The sequence below is a fragment of the Prunus avium genome, chromosome 1 (assembly GCF_965620075.1).
Source record: "Prunus avium chromosome 1, drPruAviu1.hap1.1, whole genome shotgun sequence".
NCBI lineage: Eukaryota > Viridiplantae > Streptophyta > Magnoliopsida > Rosales > Rosaceae > Prunus > Prunus avium.
Genome location: NC_142284.1, coordinates 49,030,396 through 49,057,741, shown reverse-complemented (window position 1 = coordinate 49,057,741; position 27,346 = coordinate 49,030,396). Strand labels below are relative to the sequence as shown.

Genomic DNA, 27,346 nt, shown 5'->3' with positions numbered 1-27,346 from the left:
TAGGCAGTCTAATGAAAGATGACGGTTTTACATATTTTGCAACGGTTTGTAGACCTTTTGTGACAAAATTTTGGTCCCCGATCAGGTTAGTTGTATTAGCGACATTTTTTACAAACCAAATAGGCACAATGGGAATGGATCTGAGTCATATGATATGAGTTGTTTTATGGCGATAGTGTCATATATGGACCATAGATGTGGACCTTCATAATATTAGCTACATAATTCATCTGAATAGTAATTTCACTTAAGTTTAATGAAATTATCATGTGGCTAATATGAAAATACACATTAACAGTTCATATATGAAACCCTCACTATAGAATTTCGCCATATGATATATGCCTTGATATAAAGCAGAGGGTTGAAATAAAAACACAATTAGAATAGGTTATGTTTTAGTATATAGGCCCAAGCCCATAAAAGAACCTTGTTAAAATACCAGCCCATAAGTGAAACACATCGTTTTACTAACCCTATCTTTACCTTTTTTTGGACGAACCCTATCCTCACTTATCTCTCATCTCTCTGCCTCCATCTCCACCCATCTCTCTCTACCTCTAGCCGCGGCTACAAAGAAAAGAAGAAAAATTCAAAGATACCTCTGACGATGTAGAGAAGAACCCGTTGCTGCCACTGGTTGGGTCGAGAAGAGTAGAGAAGCAGCCACCCGAACCGCCCATGCTCGCCTACCCCCAACGATTAGGGTGAAATCGCGGCAGTAGACCGCCGAGGCCGATTTTCTAACTGTAATTACACCAAACCCTGTTAGCCTAGGCCGATTTTTCAAACACTGTAATTACACCAAACCCTGTTAGCGACTACGCAATTGGATGCTGGAGCCTAGAGAATTCCACAATGCAGTTTTAATTTAAGAAATTTTGTCCTTTACTCCATGCCACTAACGAAATTGGAGGAGCTTTCATATGAGTTCACAGCTGAAGATCTCGCATACCACAAACCCTATAACTTACATCTACCGCTCTATTCGAAGATACGCCGTTGTTACGAACCGGTTTGGCTACAATCACAGGTCGACATTTTCCCATTCTTAAAGTTCTGGGCAGGAATCGATAAAAAACACCATTTGACAAATAACTAGTTCGTTTAATCAGCTATTCACGCTTAAACAAGTATAAAGACATTTTACCAAAAAGAAAGAGATAAACTAATTAGGCTGTCACCTTTTGTTTAGATGTGCAATAGTTTTTGCTTACACTGAGCTCTGAGCTCTGAGCTCATCATGTTATTTCTAAACCAATTTATAATAATTTCCCCCCATACTATACAATTTACGGTGCTGCCACTGGTTGGGTCGAGAAGAGTAGAGAAGCAGCCACCCGAACCGCCCATGCTCGCCTACCCCAAACGATTAGGGTGAAATCGCGGCAGTAGACCGCCGAGGCCGATTTTCTAACTGTAATTACACCAAATCCTGTTAGCCTAGGCCGATTTTTCAAACACTGTAATTACACCAAATCCTGTTAGCCTAGAGAATTCCACAATGCAGTTTTAATTTAAGAAATTTTGTCCTTTACTCCATGCCACTAACGAAACTGGAGGAGCTTTCATATGAGTTCACAGCTGAAGATCTCTCATACCACAAACCCTATAACTTAGGGTCCTCGTCCCCAACACCCTTTTCCATCTACCGCTCTATTCGAAGATACGCCGTTGTTACGAACCGGTTTGGCCACAATCACAGGTCGACATTTTCCCATTCTTAAAGTTCTGGGCAGGAATCGATAAAAAACACCATTTGACAAATAACTAGTTCGTTTAATCTGCTCTTCACGCTTAAACAAGTATAAAGACATTTTACCAAAAAGAAAGAGATAAACTAATTAGGCTGTCACCTTTTGTTTAGATGTGCAATAGTTTTTGCTTACACTGAGCTCTGAGCTCTGAGCTCATCATGTTATTTCTAAACCAATTTATAATAATTTCCCCCCATACTATACAATTTACGGTGCTACTTGTATAAATAATACAGAGTTACGTGTCACAAAGAAGCTGCATCAGTTGCTTCCTGGGGCAATCTCTTGAGTTCTTGGTCTCTCAGTAATCTCAATGGCTGATTCCATCTCTGATCTGCTGGTTGATGCTCCAGGACTGAAACCAGCATGCTCAAGATCAGCAGAAGAAGGTGTTCTCATCTGCTCCTCAAACACATTGCGTGCTTCAGTATGGTCTGAATAGACTGATGGGCTTTGGGGGAAGTTGGTGTTAACTTCAAGTTCTCTCTTCTTAAAAGTAAACGACTTGAGGTCCTTGTTGTCGTAAATTCTTAACATGATAAGAAATCTTCTCCACAATGAGGCCTCTGGATTGAGTCGCTTGAAGATGTCCTTGTGTTCATACAAGAACATGGCAGCAAAGATGAGCAGAGCTAGTGTTGAAGCAACACCAGCAATGAGAAAGAGGCCCCAGAAGCTCTCAAGGCTGAGACTATTGGAAGAGACCAAGCTGTTGGGGTCTACACAATTTTGTTTCTTCAACCACTTATCCTCAATGACTTTCGTTTGGTTTCCCTCGTTCACATTTAAGATTCCCCTCGAAACATCGCGAGCAAGAGGGGAGCCTTTTGGGAAGACCTGCAAGTTGTAGAATCAAAGGAAACAAAACAATCCCTGATGAGAAAACATGGTGGATCAACATCAAAGAGAGATATAAAGGAGAAAAAGCAGGTGAACTTACAAAAGCAAAACCATCGGCTTTAAATGTCGGATCAACCATGGTGTATTTGGAGCAATATGTTGCAAGAAACAGTTTCATGTAGGGTGTTTCATCAAATGCTGCAGAAATGCCATTTTTTCTACTCCCATTTTGAAAAAGTTGGTTCAACTCTTCTGGGGTATTAAAGGTCTTAATATTTTCATCCTGAAATCCTAGTTCTTTCAAAATCCCATAAACAAAAGTACCTGATTGATAGGCAACATTGTCCTTATATTTGAGGAGCAAGTTTACATCAGTAACAGTTGGTTGGAGCTGTTGAACTGTTAAAAGAGAGGTCAAACTTGCAGTGTAACTTTGAGTCAGTATCAGGACAACAAAGCACCATATGATCACCACAAACCTAGCCAAGTTGCTCACAACTCGCTCCCCTGTAATTCAAAATAAGAAAGGAATGAACAATGAGTCATGGAAGTCGTTTTACCATTTGGGATTTTCTTTTTTGAAGGATAATTTACAATGGAAAGTATTTGATTTTGTTGTTGGGTTGCAGAGTAAACTAAGATGAAATAACTTACTGTGTGCAAAAACCATGGTTGAGAAGGAGAACCAAAAACTTGTCCCGATTTGGTGATGTGGAGGTCCACGAAAGTCTTCGTTTATTCGATGTTCAAGAACCCAGACTACAAAACCAATGAATATGAAAAAACAACCGCTTGTTACCCAAAGATCCCATGTCAAAGGCTTCAAGAACACCCATGCATTCTTGCTTTTGTTGTCTTTGATAGGCACAATCATGGACACCCCAGATTCTTTGTATGGCAATGTAAAGTCAACATATAAGGATCTGTCTGCTCTGATGGTTATATCTCCCACTGCAGCATCACAGTTCTTTCAAGAAAAAAATGTCACAGTGTCAGTAAATAATTTGGATAATTTTGTTTTGTTCGATTAGGGAAAACAAAAAAGCTTAGATATGAATCCTACCCCAAGAAACACTTCATTGACCAAGTCATTGTAACTGCCAGCGCTCACACCATTAGGCTTTGCATAAGGATATAAATCGTATGGAACATCATACGGTAACGATTTTATTACAGCTTCGAAGACTCTTATGCAGTATCCATCGACGATCGTTGTTTTAGTCTTCGGATCGTGTGTCACTTTCACAAATTCTGAAAATCCTTGCTTTACTGGGACTAGAATTTTCAGCCTTTTACTACTTGTAGGAATCTGCCAACCCTTTGGAGCAGAGGTGGTATCTCCAGGCCAAATGATTGATCCAAGACTAACATTAGAAGTAGAATATGTGCTTGTGTTTGTCAAATTTAATTTTCTTTCAAGCCCCTTTTCGGGTGTCCAATATCCAACCAATTTTTCCCCACTGCCAATCACATTTACTATCTGAAATGTTGATGATTGTAGTTGGCCATTAAGAAGACTGAAATTTCCTGAAAGGCCTTTGAAAATGGTACCTGATAGCGCTTGGACAAGTTGAGGACCATTTTGAGAGACCCCAAATCTTTCTAGATCAGTACTGGAATTACCAGATGTACTATTCATCTTTTGGAAGTTGAAGTTTTTAGCCCCAACTTTCTCAACTGCCATGGCCAGTGCCCAAGCAGCATCATAAGCCCAGTATCCAAAAACATCCAACTTAACATCATGGACAGTTGGATTGTCCTGTTGGAATTTACTTTTCCATCTAACTCTAAAACTTTCAAGCTCTTTTGTATTTGGGACAAAAGTTTTTATACCCAACACCCCTTCCATATTTTCTATGTCAGAGGAATTTATGTAACTAAAGGAGTTGGTCATTCCATCAGTCATTATCCAAGCATACCCTTCATCCATCATGCCAATCTGTTTCGCCTTGTCGAACAGCCGAGAGCCAAGATCAGCGAACATGTGCACAATGAAGACCTGAGTTTGCATTTCCTTCAACTTGTAAAGCTCAGCAACAATTTGGTCATCAGTGGCCTTTGGAGAAATGACACTCCGGTAGGCAATTCGAGCATCAACTTCTTGCAGAGCATCAGAGAGGGAAGGTATGACTCCCTCCCCAAACTCATTGTCAACATAGATGGCAACTACTTCTCTCCAGCCAAAGGCTTGGATGATGGCACTCATGGCTTTCACTTGAGATGAGTCATTTTGTGCAGCTCTGAAAAAGTATGAACTCCTGATTGAAGTGGGAGATGGGCTTGTTGCTGAATATGAGATTATGGGAACTTGGGCTTTGTTTCCAAGGCTGATTACAAAGTTGGCCTGCATTGATGTTTCTGGACCTATGATGGCTTGCACCTCAACATTCTTTATTAGGTCTAGAGCTGTTCCAGAGGTGAAAATGGAGAGTTAAATTGAATTCTGATATAGTTTCCAACTTTGAATGAGTCAGTGGACAGAAAAGAAATGTAGCAGATTCTAAGAAAACCAAAATTCAATGCAAAAGGATTTTAGCTTTCCAATAATTCCAGACAACATAGCACCAAAATCAACTGGTGTTGAAACTCTCATGTAAAGAAATTAGGCTTATTTACTGTAGCACCTCTTGAAACTTCGGTCTAATCTCATTTAACTCCCTCAAAGTTAAAATGCCCACTTAACCCCCTTGACCGTGGATTTGTGTTCCACTTAATCCCCCACCATCAAGTCAGTCAAAAACTCTGTTAAAAATGTTGACGTGACACAAATGGGACCCACACATTTGTTGAATTGGATGCCACATAGGTTCCATGTGTAAAATAAAATAAAAAGAAAGATTTTCTGTTAAATAATATTTCTGTTAAAGATTGTTTGTTAATAATAATATTTTAAACAAACCAAAAAAAAAAAAAAATTCCAATCCCCTCCTCCTTAAACAGGGTACGCATTGATCTACCCACTTCTCCCTGTCCCCAAAGATGCCCCCATCATCCTTCCTCCTCCCTCTGCAACCAACAACCAACCCACCATCATCCATAACCACCCAAACCAACCACAAGCCATGCCCCATCATCCTTCCCTCTTCAACAACCAACCATCCCATCACTATCATCCATAACAAGCCATACCCACTGCCAAAAAAAAACATAGGAAAGGAAAGGTGAAGATGGTGGGTTGCGGGGGCCAAAAAGCTTAATGATGAAGATGGTGGAGTGGCCTTGGTCCTTAAGGGTTGGATCTGGTATTGCAGTTGAGTTGAGTTTGTGATAGATTTGGGATGACACTTGGGTTGAGTCGTCAGCGAATTTGGAGTTTCAGGCTCGTCGGATCTGGACACAGAAAGAGAGAGAGAGAGAGAGAGAGAGAGAGAGAGAGAGGTTGTCTTGGGGTGGGGAGACGAATAAAAAAATATTTATATAAAAAGGGTTGGCTAGGTACGAAGGGAGAGGGTGGGGTGAGGGAGGAGATCTGTTGGCCATGGTGGAAGGATATGGAGAAGACGGTGTTGCTGGTTTTTTTAATTTCCTATTAATTTTTTCTTTTGTTATTTTGTATTTTTATTGTTATTTTTCGTTTATTATTAACAGTTGAGTTAAGTTTTTTTTTTTATATAAAAAAATCTTTATTTTTATTTTTTTATACATAGCACCTATGTGGCATCCAATTCAACAAATTTGTGGGTCCCATTTGTGCCACGTCGGCATTTTTAACAGAGTTTTTGAGTGACTTGACGGTGAGGGATTAAGTGAAACACAAAACCACGGTCAAGGGAGTTAAGTGGGCCATTTTAACTTTGGGGGGGTTAAGTGAGCTTTGACCGAAGTTTCAGGGGGTGCTACAGTAAATAAGCCAAGAAATTAAGCTCCAAAATTGAAACTCCAAAATGATTGATTAAAATAAAAGGGTGGATATAATTTAATTCGATGGAACAAAAACAAAACATGAAAAAAGATAAGAGAGAGAGATGGAAAGAACCTGCAGAAGCTGTAACAACAACATTTGAAGTAGGGTTTCTTTGGTGTAGAACCAGCCTTGTCTTGTAGTTAGAATGAGAGGCATAGAAGTCAGAGAGAGCCATGCTGATGCAGCTCAGCCCCATCTTCCCATACCATGTATCAGAGTCAATAAGCACACCCACATTAACTGGGATCGTTGTGTTTTCTGCCATGGCCAAAAATTTCCCAAGCACTAAGAACAAGAAGAAAAGAACAAAAACAGAGCTGAAGGGAGCATTCTTGGCCATTGTTGAAATTCTTCAAGGTTTGCAATTCAAGACTTCCAAGTCAGATGGAGTTTTTATTTATATAGACAAATGCACTGTGGATTGAAAATGCTCAACTGGGTTATTAATTATATAGAATAATACAAGTGAAAGAAGAATCTACACTCCATTGGCTATGCCAAAAATGTATTTAAGTCTGCTGTCCTTATTCAACGAGTCAATGTCGAATTTGTGCACCCTTTTCTTCCCGAGGAAAATAAAAGTTGATTTTCCACATTTGTCTAAATCAAATATTCTGTTGTTCAAACTCTAGCTTTGACTAAATCAAATATTCATGCATATTGCTTTCAGTTTGCCCAAAAGAAAGAGATATAGCACACACATTGCTGATCGGTATCCGGTGGGGGTGGTAACTACGATTTCTTCATCTTTCTTGTCAAGAAACATAATTGCAGTTACATGTTCGGAGTAGAGTTGTATTTTAATTTCCTATATTTTAATTCTTGGAAGGGACAAACTGTGTACACGTCATATGTCATCATTGATGTAAATTTAACAACTAGACATAATTAAAGAAGTAGATATGCCCCACCTTGCTGCTAAGGGCCAAATATATTATTATAGGAAGATTACAAGTGATTAACAAATGAAGTCTTCACTTAGATTAAGAAAGACAAGAATATATGAATACGAGTATTGACCATAATTATGGGTATATAAAATTAAAAAAGAAAATTGAAAAAAAAAAACGAAGAAGAATAAGCAAAGTCCAAGAAAGAAGAGTAGGAAGGGATGACTTCATTTACATTGAGATTCCAGAAGAGATCTGACTTCCAATTAATTAATAGATTCGAGATTCTTTAAAGGAAAAGGCTAAAATTTGTAACTCAAGGCAGCATAATTTCCAAGAAATTATTGGGTTGGTCAAGGCCTCCCTCCAATCACATCAACTTCTAACTAATTAAAATATTGAAAGTTGAAAATAGCGATTTAAATTGACAAAGATGGTGCGCACCAACAAGATGGGAGAAAGTGGCAACAGTACAATTTGAATCTTTATCATTTAGAATTTTAGAAACTTTTTTTTAAAATTTTTTTAAAAAAATTGCTTGATGCTAGGGGGTGTATTCAATTGGAATTTTACAAGATTATTTTATAATAAATAAGTCATGTGGTATTCAATTAAGACTTTTAAATCATCTAAATAAGTCTTGTGGTATTCCATTAAGATTATTAGGATTTTAAAAAGATAGTAGCCAAATCTAATGGTATTCAATCAAGACTTTAAACAAATAACAAATTTTTTTATGGTATTCAAAAACTTGCTAATTTTGAATGATTTTTTTAAATGTGAGATTGTGTGAGATTTTTTAATGGGAGATATAAATAGCAAATCCTATCTCAAATTGCACCCTAACCCATCGATTTTTTCACGTGAGATTTTTTTTTCTCTCTTTCTACCTACTGAGAAGATGAACAAATAATGAGCTCGTACTAATCTTCTTGTTGTTTATACCAAAGGTATTATCTACCTACTGTGTTCGAATATATGGCCTGCATTTGAGTAAAAGTGTCATGGTTACCTTATGAATTATTTTCCAACGATCCAAACCATCTATTTTTTAAGTCTACATTCATAGATCATCCTTGCAAAAAATTAGACAAATTGGAAACCGTTTCAGCATCCAATTGGATCCTACAAACTCAATGAACACAATACTTTCAAAAAGTACTAAAATTTCAAAAACACAATTGAGTGGTCAAACGATATCGGATTCAAGTGATTTTTTTAATAGAAATGATCTTTGAATGATTATCTAAAACATAGACAGTTTGGATTCGTGAAATACAAAGCGAAGTGGACCCTACAAAGGTGTCCCTAAAAAAAACTAATTTGAGGGATCCCTCAATGGAAGCTCTGTGTGTGTGTGTGATATATATATATATATATCAGTCCCCTTCTATTAAGGGATCCCTCAAATAATTTTATTTGAAGAACACCTTTTAGGGTACCCTACAATTTTTTTTTTTTTCCAATGATCCAAACCATCTATTTTTTAGGTCTTCATTCATAGATCATCCGTACAAAAAATTAGAGAAATTGGAAACCGTTTCGATATCCAATTGTGTCTTACAAAATCAATGAACACGATGCTTCAAGAAAGTACTAAAATTTCAATAATTCAATTGAGTGTATATATGATATCGGATTCAAGTGATTTTTTGTAGAGATGATCTTTGAATGAGTATTTATAAAATAGACGGTTTGGATTAGTGAAATACAATATGGAGTGGGCCCTACAAGGGTGTCCCTTAAATAAGCATATTTGAAGGATCTCTCTAGATATATCAGTCCCCTTCTATTGAGGGACACCTTTTAGGTTCCCTTACAAATTTTTTTTCAACGATCCAAACCATCTATTTTTTTAAGTCTACATTCATAGATCATCCTTGCAAAAACTGACCTTGCTGGCAAAGTTGGAGATGGAGCTTGGATTATCCATGTAATGTAAGCTTTAATAGAGAACATCCCATTTGAGTTTGGCCCTTTGGACTTGTTGGGTCTTGTGGTGTCGCCATAAATTTGGCTGATGTATAGTGTTGGCGCTAGAACTAAACAGATAGAAATAGAAGCAACTTATAGGTGATGTGGACGGTCTAAGGACTAATTGGGCCTTCGGTATGAACGCGTCCGTCCTTGGGACGCTGGATCTAGGTCACGGAGAGAAACAAAAGATGAGGTCTAGAGCACCGGTGTGGTATCGGCCGAAGTCCCTCCGATGCTAAAGTAAGTTTCTTTTAAGAACTTTGCTATCAACAATGTATGAGTCTAAAAGTCAAGTTGAAAGTCTTACCCTTTGTCTAGGGCAAGGGGCCCTATTTTATAGAGAGTGCCTGGTGTGCTCCTAGTACTTAGTTCCAATGTGGGACTCGTGGGAGTGCCTTATGAGGTCGACACGAGTTCATAAATATCTAAGTGGGGCATTCGAGGTTGTCCCAAAGAATCGGCAAGGCATGCCGAACGCATGCTTGAGGGTCGTTCGGTAGCTGGTACAGATAGTCTGTGCAGTGGGGCGCTCGGGAGAGCTCGTCGATTGAAAGACTTGACGAGTGAATCGGCAGTGGACACCGATTTGCACTTAAATGATCTACTAGTGTGAGCCGCAGGGTTTGACCTTAGCTTTGTCCTCTGTCCACGTGGCATGATGTGAGTGGAGGGTCAGATATGGTACAAACAAGAGTCCCCCAAGTTTCCGATTGAGAAAGGACTTCTTGGTTGGGGACTTGCATGTGTCCTCGGCATTCTGACCTGGACGAGAGGGTTTTGTTCCCACTTTTGTGGCTAGTCGATGGTAGTCATAGTCCCCCCAAGTCCCCGAGCAAGGGGGAGCTTGGAAGAGTGAAAGAAGCAGCAGTAGATGCTGAACGCGTGAGAGGGTGAGTGATGCCTTGACCAATTCACGCCTGCCGTTCGGCACAAAGGGTGAGTGAAAACTCTACTTATGTGCGCCTGCCGTTCGGCACAAAGGGTGAGTGAAAACTCTACCCATGTGCAACTGCCGTTCGACACAAAGGGTGAGTGAAAACTCTACTCATGTGCGCCTACCGTTCGGCACAAGGGGTGAGCGATGACTCGACCAAGGTGTGCCTGCCGTTAGGCACAAGGGGTGAGCGAGGACTCGACCAAGGTGTGCCTGCCGTTCGGCACGTGAGGTGAGGGATGACTCGACCAAGGTGTGCCTGTCGTTCGGCACAAGGGGTGAGGGATGACTCGACCAAGGTGTGCCTGTCGTTCAGCACATGAGGTGAGCGATGACTCGACCAAGGTATGCCAATCGTTCGGCACAAGGGGTGAAGGATGACTCGACCAAGGTGTGCCTGCCATTCGTAGATGGTGTTCGTGCGTTGAAAAATCTGAGATTCTGAAACGTCCCTTCAGGTTGGGCGTTTCGACTCTTAGGCTTCCCTGTGCATGGGTGACACGTGTTGGGAGGGATTCGAGGGGTCGCGTCATTTCGTTTCCTGATGCAAGGTTCGTCCTATAAGTAGAAGGAAAGGACGGTAAGAGAGGTACTTGGAATTTTGGAGAGCAAACAGAGCTTAAGAGAGGCGATTTCCAGCGAATGTAGTGCGACGGCGCAGGCGATTTTCGGCAAGTGTTTCACGGAGGCGATGAATCAAACTGGTGGCATGTCTTCAATTGTTGTGTGAACATGTATGAATGTGTACGAACGTAGATGAGCATGAGATTTTTAGCATCTAGGATCGTAGGTTGATTCTGGCATGGCATTTAGTTTCCATTCGCCTCTGTTTGTAGATGTAGATACAGAGTCGAAGTATAGTGATAGACGAGGGGCATTTGAGGGAGAGTCGTCTTTGGAAAGCTCCGTTCCAGAGCTTGAGACTGCTAATTCCGAGAGCACCGATGTTGAAATTTTAGAACATACAGAGGTGCCTACCGATGCCGGGGCACTTCTCGTTTGAGGCCTCAAGGTGGTGAGCCTTCGACATCCGGTCGCGGAGCCGAGGCGGTGGAGGTGTCGATTGCTGCGCCAGGAGAGAGGGTGTTGACTGTTGTTACGGGAAGGCAGCGAGTGCCGATGGCGAAGTCAAAGGGTCCCGTTTTCGGTGTGGACTTTCTGGAGCCGAATGCTTTGACCGAATGGGAGTTGGCCAAGATTCGGGCTGAGTATCACATTCCGGATTCGGTAGTGATCCCTAGGCCAATGGAGTCCCTGAGCGATCCGGATGGCGAGGCAGTCTTCTTCACCAATGTTTTCAAGCACGGACTCCGATTGCTGTTGAGACATTCGGCGCAGAAGATCCTGGCACAGATCAGCTATGCACCCGGACGGTTTAATCCAAACTTCTGGATTACGCTCCTCGGTACCATAACCACTTTCGGTATAGCTGGGGAGGGGGAGCTGAGCTATGAGCAGTTCTCCCACTTGTATAGTGTGATGAGGGCGAAGGGCGCGGACCAGGGAGGGTGGGTGCAGTCGAATTGTCTGCAAGCCGGTCACCGAGGGCACTTTGTGGTTGGTGTGCCAAGCTCGCAAAAGACCTGGCGTAAGCGGCGGGTGCTGGTATCCGGTGCTTGGGAATCGACACCGTGTGTGGTTGTTGAGAGGTACATCCCTACAACCTTTCAGACAATCGGTAGGTTATAGGTTGTCGTTCGACAGTGGGGATTGGGTGTGTGTGTGTGTGTGTTTTTTTTTTTTTGACTGCCGAAGCTAACCTGTGTTCAAAAAATTTTCCTTTGTTCCAGTATCCTTGAAGCGACCGACTGTGTCGAAGAGGGACGTGGAGGTGATTGAGCCGGTGCAAGGAAAGATTGCCGAAGACGATCGTTACTTCAAGACCTTGCTGGACTTTGGTAATTTGTTCAAGGCAGGTTTGATCACCAGGACAGAGAACGCAAAAAGGGAGGAGGAGAGAGAGAAGAAGGAGAAAAGTACAGGAAACTGTGATGATAGCCAAGAGCATGTTCTATTATGAGTCCTCTCCATTTGAAATCACAAAGAGGATGGGCGCCTAGGCGCTGTGCAGCTGCTCTATTTTATTTTTAGTAAATAGTATCGCCACGCGGCTATACTTGATGTTTTTCCTATTTTTTTTTAAAAACTAGTATAGCCGGGCCGACTTTACTATGTTTAAAAAAAAAATTATCTTTAATAAATAGTATAGACGAGCGGCTATAGTCTTTTATATATATATATATATATATATATATATATATAGAAATTCTCTTATGCGGACATCCGGACGTTATTATCGTGCGGACGTAGTGTATTTTGTACTACCCCTCTCTGTTTTCCTGCTTGTTTACAATAGGATCCGCACGATAATAACGTGCGGACATCCGGATAAGAGAATAACTGTATATATATATATACATATATAAATATATGTACGTATATAAATATATGTACGTATGTATTTTTTTAATAATACATTAGTGTTCTATACATGTCTCACGTTTTTTAAAAAGCAAACATACAATAGTTGTATTGTATATGTACGTACAAATTTCTAATGTTTTATACACGTATTTTTTTTTAAAAATTTCAGTAAGACACACAAAATTCACGTATTATACAAATAATTCTCACATATTATTGAATAAGAATAACATATGTTATAAAAATTACATTAAAATATCATATCGTGGAAGATTAGAATCTAGTTTAGATATGTTGAAACTAGCAAATTAATATCTATAAGGTACAAACTAATGCAACTAGGAGGGTCCTTTTTTATTATTTTTATTTTTATTTAAATAGTATAGCCGATGGCTATACTACGATTTGTTTTTTGAAAAATTGTATAGCCAGACGACTATATTCCGTATTTTTAATTTTTTTTAAAAAAAACAGACTTGTGCTGACACGTGGCCTAATCGCTGGGTGTTGTTTGTGCTTAATAAATCACGGCCATGAACTGACCGGAGGAGCCCCTTTTCTCGGCCCTAACACTTGCTCGTGAAGCTAAAACGCGGCGTTTCGCCAAGATGTTTGGCCTTCCTAAAAAGCAAAGGAAAAGTTGCGAAGGCATGATCATCTCGGCCTTGGTTATAGGCCGAGGCCGAGGCCGAACAAAATCACGGCCAAAGGTACTAAAGTCAGATGATCAAGTGGCAGCAGGGTCCCACGCTTCATTTAACGAAGTAATACCTTTGTTTATTGCAGCAAACCCGCTGGCCACGAATAAGCATTTAATGCACGAGGGGAAGGTGGGAAGTGATTGAAGTCAGGATTTTGTGATAGGAATCAGAGTGATTAGACGCAGACATTCTCACAAGAATTCTTGCAGTTTGAGAGATTAGGTCACCAACTATCAGAAACAATAAATGCGTCTCCACGGCCAGAAGCGCAGAACCCACGATCAGGGCGGCGGCCGAGATTCACCGGGATTTATGGGGTCACAACACCATACTTCACGATCCCAAATGTCGATTGGACTACCCACTTGCTCTAATCAGGCTCCACCATGCAGATTTTTAGCCTCGATTACTCCTCCAAAAACTCTTCCTATAAATACAAGGCTCAAGTTACATTCATAGGGTTCAAACACCAAACAAAAGCCTCCCACGGAGCAAATTATATTTTTCTGTAATGCACTTTCAATATCTTTACTTGCTTTCCTAGGAGTAGTGTTAGTTTGTAAGGAAAATCCATTCATCAATATATCATACGACCCTTGATTTTCAAGGCGCCGGAGCACCATCTCTGTTACTCATTCATTCACCCCATATATCATACGACCGTCGCTCACTGAGCAGCGCGCCGGAGCACTGCCCAAAACTCACCATCATCACCACCCCTAAAAGGCCTTGTAGCTCAGGCCGTGAACCTAACAGCCGAGATCAGTTCCTCTCTCGGCTATAATCGTTTGATTAGAAGATGAGTTCAAACAGGCGCACCACTCGACCATTCTATCCACATCAACATCTCGACGCGCGGTAGACCGTGCTGGCATGCCCGCGCACAACCGCACCGCATCCAAAAGCAGGAAGTCACGTGTTAACGCACATCCCCTCGGCCCGAAACTCCAGGCCGTGAGATTTGCGTAGCTGACAGGTGTCCTTTTTTTTTTTATATTAAAAAATAGTATAGCCGCGCGGCTATACTCAGTTTTTAAATATTTTTTAAAAAAGCATAGCCGCACGGCTGTACTATTTTACACGTGAGCGCCAAGGCGCTGTGCGTCTGTGTTTTTTTTATAGCAAATAGTGTAGCCGTTTGGCTATATTCGATTTGTTCCTTTTTTTTAATTATAAAATAGTACAGCCGGGCGGCTTTACGTTTTTAAAAAAATTGTCTTTAATAAATAGTATAGACGAGTGGCTATAATCTTTTACATATATATACATATATATGTACGTACATATTTTTCAATAATACATTCGTGTTCTATACACGTCTCACGTGTTTTAAAAAGCAAACATACAATAGTCATATTGTATATGTACGTATGTATTTCTAATATTTTATACACGTATTTTTTTTTTAAATTTTCAGTAAGACACATAGAATTCAGGTATTATACAAATAATTCTCACATATTGTTGAATAAGAATAACGTATTTTATAAAAATTATATTAAAATATCATATAGTGGAAAATTAGTATCCACTTTGGATATGTTGAAACTAGAAAATTAATATCTATAAGGTACAAACTAATGCAACTAGGAGGGTCCTTTTTTATTATTTTCATTTTTATTAAATAGTATAGCCAGGCGGCTATACTTTTTCTTGACACGTGGCACCTAATCGATTGAGTGGTCTTCTTTAAAAAAAAAAAAATATATATATATATATCAAGTCGCTCGGGCTATAGCCCATGTTAGTATGGACGTAGGTCTATCCCTGCCTACAAAGGTGTCCCTCAAATAAGCTAATTTGAGGGATCTCTCAATGGAAGCTCTCTGCACATATATATAGGGTAATTTGCATAAATACCACACTTTTAGGTATGTGCGTCATTACCACATGAACTTTTAATTTTTATTTTTAACCACCTGAACTTTGTAAAGTGTTGTAATCCAACACCTATATCTAACTCCGTTAAAATTTCCATTAAATTTAAGGGTATTTCCGTCAATTAATTGTAACTAAAAAGAATTATAAAGAAACATAATTTAAAAAATAAAATTAACCTAATTATACGCATTACCCTAAACTCTTCCCCCCACCACACCCGACCATAAACACTCTGCTTTTGTCTCTTGGATTATCAAACCCCCTTCTTCTCAAACCTTGAGATTATCTCTCCCACAAGGCCACGCTGAACTCCATCAGGTTTCACCATTTTGTATGTCTCATCAACTTGTTCCAATGAAGTAGCCAAGTGGTGGGGAAGAAAGTTGCGAGGTTTGGGGAGGGTTTTAGCATGAGGACGAGATGGGAAATATGAGAAAACGGTTATTCTTGTGGTGGGCGTAAGATAAGCTGCAAATTCTCTTAGCTGCTGAGCGTTGAAGGGTGAGGAAACACATGGACTTGCTCCGCCAAATACTGCCAGAGTCTCCATTCTGTCTCTGCTTCTAATATCCCTTCTTTTTTATTTTTAAAATTATGTTTTTTAGTGAACTGACAAAAATGCCCTTCCACTTAACGGAAATTTTAACGGAATTAGACGTAGGTGGTGGATTGCAACACTCCACAAAGTTCAGGTGGTTAAAAATAAAAAATAAAAGTTTAGGTGGTAATTGCGTACATGCCTAAAAGTTCAGGTGGTATTTATGCAAATTCATATGGAATATATATATATATATATGTGTGTGTGTGTGTGTGTGTTTTTATATGGCCTTTTATTAATATTTGTTGTCGCCCTAGGCCTTGAAAAACTTAGGACCAGCTTTCCCTTCAGTCTAGTCTAATAAGAAGTTGTGGAAGAGGGCTTGGAACTTTTGCATTTCCTGAGGAGGAAGACGCACCAAAAAGTTAACATCGGTACCAAAATATTTGTTGCACGGAGGATCTTGAAGTCAAGCTCTTCTTGGACGGCTTCACACCATCCAGGGTTTAAGTTTTGGCCGCCTACCTCATGCTCATGCTCTTGCTGGGCGGGAATAATCTTGAGCTCGAGTAAATCAGGGTGGGGGAAGGTGACATGTGGTGGGGATTGAGCGGCTATGATGCGGCTGTCATTGTAAAGGACCACAGCCAGGGGCTTGTTAGTAGCCAGGGCAGCCAGATTGTCCAAGAACAGTCTGAAGCTTAGACCATCAAATGTTACATGGCTATTTGATATGCCCATTGCAAATCCACCACATTTGAATGTTGTCACCTGTTCAATTAATAAATAATTAACTAATTTCCAGCCTTTTCTGAAGATTAATTAATAGTCCAAAATTTTTATTTTATTTTATTGAAGGGAAAAAAAAAAGTGTAGTTAGGTAGGACCTGGAGAATGAAAAGTAGCTGATCGTGGTGATCATCAGCAGCAGGTTCCATGGTGGTGCAAACTAGTTTTGCAAAAGCTGGATTAGGATAAGCCAAGTCTCCAATCTCATCTAATGCATGCTCGCTAGAGGCCACCACAAAGCCTACCCCAGCTGCCAGCTGCATTGCAGTCGATCTCTAAGCGACCTGTGTTGTTGTTGTTGGGGTTCGTGAATTTCAATCTTCCAGCCAAGAAATCATAGGGCACTAGTATATGGCTAGTGTGTCTTTCATTTTCTCAGTTACGTACAATTTTGGGATCGAGAAAATCTTTGTGGACTGCAAAAAAATGCACCGTTTGGACGTGGAAATTGAGATATTGGTCTATGTTTGATAGGAAGATGGTTTTTTTCTCTGTTTCGTGGGATGGGAAAACCAGAGATGAGTGGTGGACGGTGACCTTGAGGTCTTGGAGGAGACTGAGAGGAGGGCTTCCTTCATCACGATTTTCATGGACTGTTCCCATGTTTCACTTAATTTGGCTTTTGAGGGATGTTATCTATATATAGAATATCTATGTTTACCCTTTTTATGAGAGTAAAAATGGATAGATAGAATTATCGTTGTTTTTTTAGTACAAGTGATAATCTAAACTACAAGGGAAGGGGTTTCTCACACTTACGCACACAATTAAGATGCCATAGGGGTTCGAACATGAGATCTCTAGTCTGCAAGTCAAGGCTCTTTTTCATTGACAATTATTGTTGTTTTTTTTTTAATTAAGAGAGGTATTCGAATAATTTATTTTAGATTCCCTTGTAAAAGACATTCATGCAAAATATTAGTAAAGCCGAGAAATTATTTGACCACTTAATTATTATTATTTTAATATTTAAGAGGTCTAGATAACTGAATAAATAAATAAATAAATAAATAAAAAATTCCATGTAAAATACTTGTACAAAAAATTAAGGCCAAAAGTCACTTTTGGGTCCCTGAAGTTTGGCACTTCAACCACTTTTGACCTTGTAGTTTCAATTTCGTCAATTTTGCCATTGTAGTTTCGTATTTGTAGCAATTCAAGGACATGTTAGTATTCTTGTCAATTTCTTTAACGATGTAAGGGGCAATTTCTTCATCTCAAAACCATTGAGAGTAAAAGTTTGTTGAAATTCTCCCTATTTCATATTAGGGCTTGAAATTCAATCACTAATCCCAATTTTTGAAGAACCCTAAACCCAAATGACCAATTTCAAGTCCTAATATGAAATTATGGGAGTTTCAGACGAGCTTTTATGCTCAAGGATTTTGGGTTGACGAAATTGCCCCTTACACCGTTAAAGAAATTGATAGGAATACTAACTTGTCCTTGAATTGCTACAAATACGAAACTATAAGGTAAAAATTGGCCGAATTGAAACTACATGGTCAAAAGTGGTGGAAGTGCCAAACTACAGGGACCAAAAGTGACTTTTAGCCAAAAACTAACCAAATCGAAAATTATTTAGTTGTCTAACAATAAAGGTTGCTTCTTAATTGAAATGTAACACCCCGACCCTAAATTATTTAGCCACCAAATTATTTAATTTATTTAAATATGAATTTCCTATTTTGCCCTCGGGGTAGGGGCAAAATGGTCATTTTAATTCAGAAGGATTTTGGGACAGTGGCAGGTATTTTTATGTAGGTCGTACTGAGACGAGTCCGTAAACATGCGGTGGGCTCGATTCGGAGTTGTAACGAAAAAGATATGGTTAAAATACCCCCAGTGGCAAAATCGTAAATAAATAGAATGGAATTTTAATAAAATCTCAGAATTTCTCTCTCTCTCTCTCGCTCTTCCTGCGCGCAGAAAACCCCCCTCCCCTGTTGCTGTTACTATTCATTCGGAGGGTTTTTGGGCCACCACCGTCACATCTGGCCACCATTTTGGGTGACACCGGTACCAAAAGAACCAGCGTGACGTCGCCTACCCATCCCGACCCTTCTCAGCCGCCACCGCCTCTTGTGCTCGCCGGAATATCGAGAAAAGTCGCCGGTTTTACCCAAAATTTCACGGAGCTCGTTCGGGTGATTCCGGCAACCAAATCTTGCGATCAAGGTATGCTTTTTCACCTATTTTTCATACTCTAGCTGATGGTTGGGTAGGAATTGTGAAATTTCTGCGTTATGGTAGTTAATTAAGCTATTGAAAAATCTGCCGGTTTCGACCTCCGTTTTCAGCCACTTCCGTCGAATTTTTGGGGTATCTCCAAGAACAAAAGTGACTCCAAATTAGGTGTATTACCTAGCGTAGGAGTTTTGGCCCGAGATTCTAAGATTTTCCGGCGATGTGATATTGCTTTGGACACCCACGCGCTGCCAGTGCGTGTGGCGGCGCGTGGGCACTGTATCAGAGGGTAATTTTGTCCAAATGCAATCCCCTGGTTGTCACGAGCGCGTAGGATTTTACGGATCTCAATTCGGATAACGTTTGAACCCCGAATGGATTTTACATATCGTGTGTTATCCGGGTTCAATATGTTAGAACCGTCGGATCGTTTCCCAATTAAGATATGTTGATCTAGGCATTCCTAGGATCGTGTAGGATTTTACGGATCTTGAATCGGACCCCCGAATGTTCCGATTCATCAACTTAAAGTCGTGTTTTTCAATAACTGTCTGATCGTGCGATCGTGAGCGATCCAACCGTCTGATCTGGACTAAACCTCCAAGACGTGTATCCTAGACCTTGTGGAACCCATAGGAACTTTCGGATTGTAAACCGGAGGTCGTGGGCCCCGCGGGCTCGGTTGACCAAATTTGGAAGGTTTGATTCTCGGTTGGCCATGAGTCTTCCGAGGTGGGTTTATCCTTCGAAAAGTATTAGGATAACCTTGCAAGCGAGCCTAGGGTCTCGGCTTGAATTTTAGTAGTTAAATGGACATTTGTCCTCAGGAGCATAGTTTCCTATTTATATTGTTTTAGGATCTTTATGTAACTTATGCTCGTGTGAATGATCATTGGTTTAGAATATTATTTTTCTCATTGATTAAATTATCATGAAATCTATTAGGGATTTATATGATCATGGAGTGAATATATATATATATATATATATATATATATATATATATATATATATATGTATATATATATATAGGTATAAGCAGATTGTCAATCTGTGAGTAATCCTATTATTGTTAATATTCGAGTGTTTTGAGTTTACATATAATAATTGAGAAAGTGCTATCGTTGTTGATTTTGTGTGGGGTACGTAGAATGTTAATTTGAATGCTATTAGCACTACCTTAGGTACCTCCCCGGTTATGGGTTTTATGTTTGAGATTTATTTTTTCAAGGCCCGTCGGAGTTTGTCCAGGCCCTTCGGAGATTTATTTTGAGATTTATTTTGCCCAGGCCCGTCGGAGTTTGTCCAGGCCCTTCGGAGATTTATATTTGAGGTTTATTTTGCCCAGGCCCGTCGGAGTTTGTCCAGGCCCTTCGGAGATTTATATTTGAGGTTTATTTTGCCCAGGCATGTCGGAGTTTGTCCAGGCCCTTCGGAGATTTATTTGGCCCAGGCCCGTCGGAGTTTGTCCAGGCCCTTCGGATGTCTTCTTAATACGATGCCTTGGGATGGAAAGTTTATGCATATTGTTTTAATGGTTCCTTGAAATATATTATATATTTGATTATTGGATTTAATATGTTATGAGGTATTTGTTATATATAATTGTGTTTTGGACATATTGGAGTATCTTGAGTTCCTATATATATAATATTTGAGAAAGTGCTGTTTTAAAATATTTATTTAAGGGATTACGAACTCCACCATCATACGTACCTCCCCCTTGGATGATGACATTTGGAAACAGTGGATATGGACACTGGGATACATGGACATAGTGGATATGGTTTGGATATGACGGAACCCGGGGCATACCTTAACGGGGTGTCGCTGTAGACCCTTCATTGGGTAGTCTGCGCGCGTAGGGCTGTTTTCAGGCGTACGGGTCTTGATTCTTCGTCCGTACGTGCTGGCTGAGAGTTAGTCCCCCAGTTGGACGGCTCGTCCCTAGCCACATGGCGTTTGAGGCCGGATACTTGTGAGCTAGTCAACAATCCCCGGTTGGATTGTTTCCCCTTATACATGATGATGGTGAGAGGTGGGTGTTAATATATTACATATATGTATATGTGGTTTTGATTCTGGTTTGAGATTTGTGAGTTTGTACATGTATGAATGCTTGAGCCCTGGATTGGGAAGTGTTGTACGGCAACATACGCCTTGGATAGGGTATGGTTGCAGGTTTGAATTGATATAAAGAAAGAGATTGAGAATGTGTTCTTTGTATTTTTGTCGGAAATTGGAGTTGTGTTAAATCTGAAATGTATTGTTGGTTGTATTTCAAATAATTGTATATTATCGGAGTTGTGACTGTTCAGATGAGAACTACGTGTAGCTTGATCCCTTGTCCAAAGGTACGTAGGCAGCCTGGGGTCTCACCTGGGTGCAGCCGCAAATTTTACTGGGTGTAAAAGGTTTGATTGATTATGTGTATGTGATTGGATTTTGATGGGGTTATTGGATATGAATCTGATTTATTGAGATCATTAATTGTTTGGTCTATGCATTGTTCGACTTAAGAACTTTGCTGGTTTTGTTTCGAACCATTTGAAGGCCGGAGGCCGTTTATGTGAATTGCATGAGATTGTATTGTGCGTGCTGCTTGTTGGGATATTTAAAATGTGAATTTTTGTGCAGGTTGAAATTTGGGGAATGTTCAATTTATAGGGGAGATTTTTCCGAATTTTCGGTGGAAAGTCTCGTGCCCTTATTTCTTTGGGGGAAAAGAGGATATAGTTTCAATGAGTGGGCCTGATATCGGGGTGATGTCGGAATTTCCACAGGATTCGTTTCGGGTTTCGAGGAATTCGGGGTGGGTCCTGTCATGAAAACCGTGGGATCTGCGTAACTTTTTCATAAATATTGAAGTCACAAGTTGAAAATCGATTTGCCAAACAATTTCCATAAATGTTCACAACCAAACCAACACAATCAATTAAGATCGAAGGAAAAAGAATTATAAATATTTGTGGATACAAATAGCCATATGCTTAATAACTTTTTATTAGCTAGGCTAGGCTGGGGTGCCCAATAATCACTTGATTGCATGCTAAAACCTAGATAATTTGGCACTCTAATCATAATCTTCAATGCCAAACGGTATTTTGGGATGCCAAGTTGCCAACTCAAAGGGTGTTACTCATTATTTGACTTATTATATATCCGAAAAGAAAAAACACTTTTACTTGTACAAAATTCGTAGCCCAAATTCTTATTCTCTAAGGCTAACATGAATTATTTTTGTGTTCCTTGCTGGCATATCCAAAAGTGAAACGATAATCTAAAAACTCCCCAAAATTAATATATCGTGGAAGATATTATGATTTACAAGTTATTTTATGACATGAAATATCACTCCTCTATGTTGATTGTCAATATTTACATTGGACAAATGGTACGTAAACTATTTTTGGCAGTTCACTTTATTGCTTGTAGTGTTTTAGGGGAAGGAAAATAAATGTCAAAGTAAGATAGAAGGAGAAACACTTCAATTAGTAGGCAGTCTTATGAAAGATGACGGTTTTACATATTTTGCAACGGTTTGTGACAGTTTGTAGACCTTTTGTGACGAAATTTTGGTCCCCAATCAGGTTAGTTGTATTGGCGACATTTTTTCAAACCAACACTGTAATTACACCAAACCATGTTAGCCTAGGCCGATTTTCAAACACTGTAATTACACCAAACCCTGTTAGCGACTACGCAATTGGATGTTGAAGCCTAGAGAATTCCACACCCACAATGTCTAAAATGCAGTTTTAATTTAAGAAGTTTTGTCCTTTACTCCCCAACACCCTTTTCCATCTACCGCTCTATTCGAAGATACGCCGTTGTTACGAACTGGTTTGGCATTTTCCCAATTTACACCATTAGGACATTTTACCAAAAAGAAAGAGATAAACTAATTAGGCTGTCATCTATTGTTGAGATGTGCAATAGTTTTTGCTTACACTGAGCTCTGAGCTCTGAGCTCATCATGTTATTTCTAAACCAATTTACAATAATTTTCCCCCCATACTATACAATTTACGGTGCTACTTGTATAAATTAATACAGAGTTACGTGTCACAAAGAAGCTGCATCAGTTGCTTCCTGGGGCAATCTCATGAGTTCTTGGTCTCTCAGTAATCTCAATGGCTGATTCCATCTCTGATCTGCTGGTTGATGCTCCAGGACTGAAACCAGCATGCTCAAGATCAGCAGATGAAGGTGTTCCCATCTGTTCCTCAAACACATTGCGTGCTTCAGTATGGTCTGAATAGACTGATGGGCTTGGGGTGAAGTTGGTGTTAACCTCAAGTTCTCTCTTCTTAAAAGTAAACGACTTGAGGTCCTTGTTGTCGTAAATTCTTAACATGATAAGAAATCTTCTCCACAATGAGGCCCCTGGATCGAGTTGCTTGAAGATGTCCTTGTGTTCATACAAGAACATGGCAGCAAAGATGAGCAGAGCTAGTGTTGAAGCAAGACCAGCAATGAGAAAGAGGCCCCAGAAGCTCTCAAGGCTGAGACTATTGGAAGAGACCAAGCTGTTGGGGTCTGCACAATTTTGTTTCTTGAACCACCTGTCCTCAATGACTTTCGTTTGGTTTCCCTCGTTCACATTTAAGATTCCCCTCGAAACATCGTGAGCAAGAGGGGAGCCTTTTGGGAAGACCTGCAAGTTGTAGAATCATAGGAAACAAAACAATCCCTGATGAGAAAACATGGTGGATCAACATCAAAGAGAGATATAAAGGAGAAACAGCAGGTGAACTTACAAAAGCAAAACCATCGGCTTTAAATGTTGGATCAACCATGGTGTATTTGGAGCAATATGTTGCAAGAAACAGTTTCATGTAGGGTGTTTCATCAAACGCTGCAGAAATGCCATTTTTTCTACTCCCATTTTGAAAAAGTTGGTTCAACTCTTCTGGGGTTTTAAAGGGCTTAAGATTTTCATCCTGAAATCCTAGATCTTTCAAAATCCCATAAACAAAAGAATCTGGTTGATAGGCAACATTGTCCTTATATTTGAGGAGCAAGTTTACATCAGTAACAGTTGGTTGGAGCTGTTGAACTGTTAAAAGAGAGGTCAAACTTGCAGTGTAACTTTGAGTCAGTATCAGGACAACAAAGCACCATATGATCACCACAAACCTAGCCAAGTTGCTCACAACTCGCTCCCCTGTAATTCAAAATAAGAAAGGAATGAACAATGAGTCATGGAAGTCGTTTTACCATTTGGGATTTACTTTTTTGAAGGATAATTTACAATGGAAAGTATTTGATTTGGTTGTTGGGTTGCAGAGTAAACTAAGATGAAAGAACTTACTGTGTGCAAAAACCATGGTTGAGAAGGAGAACCAAAAACTTGTCCCGATTTGGTGATGTGGAGGTCCACGAAAGTCTTCGTTTATTCGATGTTCAAGAACCCAGACTACAAAACCAATGAATATGAAAAAACAACCGCTTGTTAACCAAAGATCCCATGTCAAAGGCTTCAAGAACACCCATGCATTCTTGCTTTTGTTGTCTTTGATAGGCACAATCATGGACACCCCAGATTCTGTGTATGGCAATGTAAAGTCAACATATAAGGATCTGTCTGCTCTGATGGTTATATCTCCCACTGCAGCATCATAGTTCTTTCAAGAAAAAAATGTCAGTGTCAGTAAATAATTTGGATAGTTTTGTTTTGTTAGATGAAGGAAAACAAATAAGCTTAGATATGAATCCTACCCCAAGAAAGACTTCATTGACCAAGTCATTGTAACTGCCAGCGCTCTCACCATTAGGCTTTGCATAAGGATATAAATCGTATGGAACATCATACGGTAACGATTTTATTACAGCTTCGAAGATGCTTATGCAGTATCCATCGACGATCGTTTTTTTCGTCTTAGGATCGTGTGTCACTTTCACAAATTCTGCAAATCCTTGCTTTACTGGGACTATAATTTTCAGCCTTTTACCACTTGTAGGAACCTGCCAACCCTTTGGAGCAGAGGTGGTATCTCCAGGCCAAATGATTGATCCAAGACTTACATTAGAAGTAGAATATGTGCTTGTGTTTGTCAAATTTAATTTTCTTTCAAGCCCCTTTTCGGGTGTCCAATATCCAACCAATTTTTCCCCACTGCCAATCACATTTACTATCTGAAATGTTGATGATTGTAGTTGGCCATTAAGAAGACTGAAATTTCCTGAAAGGCCTTTGAAAATGGTACCTGATAGCGCTTGGACAAGTTGAGGACCATTTTGAGAGACCCCAAATCTTTCTAGATCAGTACTGGAATTACCAGATGTACTATTCATCTTTTGGAAGTTGAAGTTTTTAGCCCCAACTTTCTCAACTGCCATGGCCAGTGCCCAAGCAGCATCATAAGCCCAGTATCCAAAAACATCCAACTTAACATCATGGACAGTTGGATTGTCCTGTTGGAATTTACTTTTCCATCTAACTCTAAAACTTTCAAGCTCTTTTGTATTTGGGACAAAAGTTTTTATACCCAACACCCCTTCCATATTTTCTATGTCAGAGGAATTTATGTAACTAAAGGAGTTGGTCATTCCATCAGTCATTATCCAAGCATACCCTTCATCCATCATGCCAATCTGTTTCGCCTTGTCGAACAGCCGAGAGCCAAGATCAGCGAACATGTGCACAATGAAGACCTGAGTTTGCATTTCCTTCAACTTGTAAAGCTCAGCAACAATTTGGTCATCAGTGGCCTTTGGAGAAATGACACTCCGGTAGGCAATTCGAGCATCAACTTCTTGCAGAGCATCAGAGAGGGAAGGTATGACTCCCTCCCCAAACTCATTGTCAACATAGATGGCAACTACTTCTCTCCAGCCAAAGGCTTGGATGATGGCACTCATGACTTTCACTTGAGATGAGTCATTTTGTGCAGCTCTGAAAAAGTATGAACTCCTGATTGAAGTGAGAGATGGGCTTGTTGCTGAATATGAGATTATGGGAACTTGGGCTTTGTTTCCAAGGCTGATTACAAAGTTGGCCTGCATTGATGTTTCTGGACCTATGATGGCTTGCACCTCAACATTCTTTATTAGGTCTAGAGCTGTTCCAGAGGTGAAAATGGAGAGTTAAATTGAATTCTGATATAGTTTCCAACTTTAATGAGTCAGTGGACAGAAAAGAAATGTAGCAGATTCTAAGAAAGCCAAAATTCAATGCAAAAGGATGTTAACTTTCTAATAATTCCGGACAACATAGCACCAAAATCAACTGGTGTTGAAACTCTCATGTAAAGAAATTAAGCTCCAAAATTGAAAATCCAAAATGATTGATTAAAATAAAAGGGTGGATATAATTTAATTCGATGGAACAAAAACAAAACATGAAAAAAGATACGAGAGAGGGATGGAAAGAACCTGCAGAAGCTGTAACAACAACATCTGAAGTAGGGTTTCTTTTGTGCAGAACCAGCCTTGTCTTGTAGTTAGAATGAGAGGCATAGAAGTCAGAGAGAGCCATGCTGATGCAGCTCAGCCCCATCTTCCCATACCATGTATCAGAGTCAATAACCACACCCACATTAACTGGAATCGTTGTGTTTTCTGCCATGGCGGAAAATTTCCCAAGCACTAAGAACAAGAAGAACAGAGAAAAAACAGAGCTGAAGGAAGCATTCTTGGCCATTGTTGAAATTCTTCGAGGTTTGCAATTCATGACTTCCAAGTCAGATGGAGTTTTTATTCATATAGACAAGGCCTAGATTGAAAATGCTCAACTGGGTTATTAATTATATAGAATAATACAAGTGAAAGAAGAATCTACACTCCATTGGCTGTGCCTGTGATATAGCATGTAGGTGTAGCTAATGTTCCAAAAATGTATTCAAATCTGCTGTCCTTATCCAACGAGTCAATGTCGAATTGTCAATGCTCGACAGATTGATTTTGGTCCATTTAAATGGGGGCGTAGATATTATTGTGCACCCTTTTCTTCCCGAGGAAGATAAAAGTTGATTTTCCACATTAGTCTTATATTCTATTGTTCAAAATGTAGCTTTGACTAAATCAAATATTCACGCATATTGCTTTCAGTTTGGCCCAGAGAAAGAGATAGAGTATACACATTGCTGATCGGTATACGGTGGGGGTGGTAACTACGATTTCTTCATCTTTCTTGTCAAAAAACATAATTGCAGTTACATGTTTCGAATAGAGTTGTATTTCAATTGATTAAGAGTATATACTTTTGCATTCGAAAGTTACCGTGTTCGATTCAATCTTCCTCTGTGTCGATTGAATAACAAAAAAGTTACATGTTCCAAACACACATCACTCTTTTCTTCTTATTTCTTTTTGGTTTTGAATTGTCACAGATTGTATGGTCTCATGCTTTATGCATTAAATCAAAGAGGAGCAAGAAGCAAGAGGACAAGTCCCACAAGAACCATAAAAGGGAAAAGATCCCAACCACAAGGCACCAAAAGCCAACACCTAGAAAAGTACTAATTAAGAGCTAGCCTAACAGGAGTAATTATTAAACACGACACATAACTAACAAGAAAGA

At 39.7% G+C, this 27,346-nt stretch overlaps 2 protein-coding genes, 1 long non-coding RNA gene and 2 pseudogenes across 3 annotated transcripts; 1 reads left to right on the top strand and 4 right to left on the bottom strand.

Annotated features, from left to right (window-relative positions):
- Window positions 1-1,838: 1,838 nt before the first annotated feature.
- On the bottom strand, window positions 1,839-6,890 carry LOC110749488 (glutamate receptor 2.8-like). Its single transcript, XM_021949600.2, has 5 exons — window positions 6,574-6,890; window positions 3,661-5,003; window positions 3,252-3,564; window positions 2,698-3,104; window positions 1,839-2,594 (listed from the first exon to the last, which is right to left on the bottom strand). The coding sequence occupies exons 1-5, from the start codon at window positions 6,839-6,841 to the stop codon at window positions 2,019-2,021; spliced, it is 2,907 nt and encodes a 968-aa protein (XP_021805292.2). The 5' UTR covers window positions 6,842-6,890; the 3' UTR covers window positions 1,839-2,018.
- An 8,671-nt stretch (window positions 6,891-15,561) lies between these two features.
- On the bottom strand, window positions 15,562-15,858 carry LOC110749462 (nucleoside diphosphate kinase 2, chloroplastic pseudogene; annotated as a pseudogene).
- Window positions 15,859-16,203: 345 nt separating this feature from the next.
- On the bottom strand, window positions 16,204-17,238 carry LOC110749463 (acyltransferase GLAUCE pseudogene; annotated as a pseudogene).
- A 1,312-nt stretch (window positions 17,239-18,550) lies between these two features.
- Window positions 18,551-21,704, top strand: LOC110749489 (uncharacterized). The gene is made up of 2 exons (XR_015836514.1): window positions 18,551-18,813; window positions 21,460-21,704. It is a non-coding gene; the product is annotated as an uncharacterized LOC110749489 (long non-coding RNA).
- A 1,015-nt stretch (window positions 21,705-22,719) lies between these two features.
- Window positions 22,720-26,564, bottom strand: LOC110749464 (glutamate receptor 2.8-like). The gene is made up of 5 exons (XM_088247628.1): window positions 26,200-26,564; window positions 24,544-25,886; window positions 24,137-24,449; window positions 23,583-23,989; window positions 22,720-23,479 (listed from the first exon to the last, which is right to left on the bottom strand). Exons 1-5 carry the CDS (start codon window positions 26,495-26,497, stop codon window positions 22,904-22,906), a joined length of 2,937 nt encoding a protein of 978 aa, XP_088103754.1. The 5' UTR covers window positions 26,498-26,564; the 3' UTR covers window positions 22,720-22,903.
- Window positions 26,565-27,346: the final 782 nt, after the last annotated feature.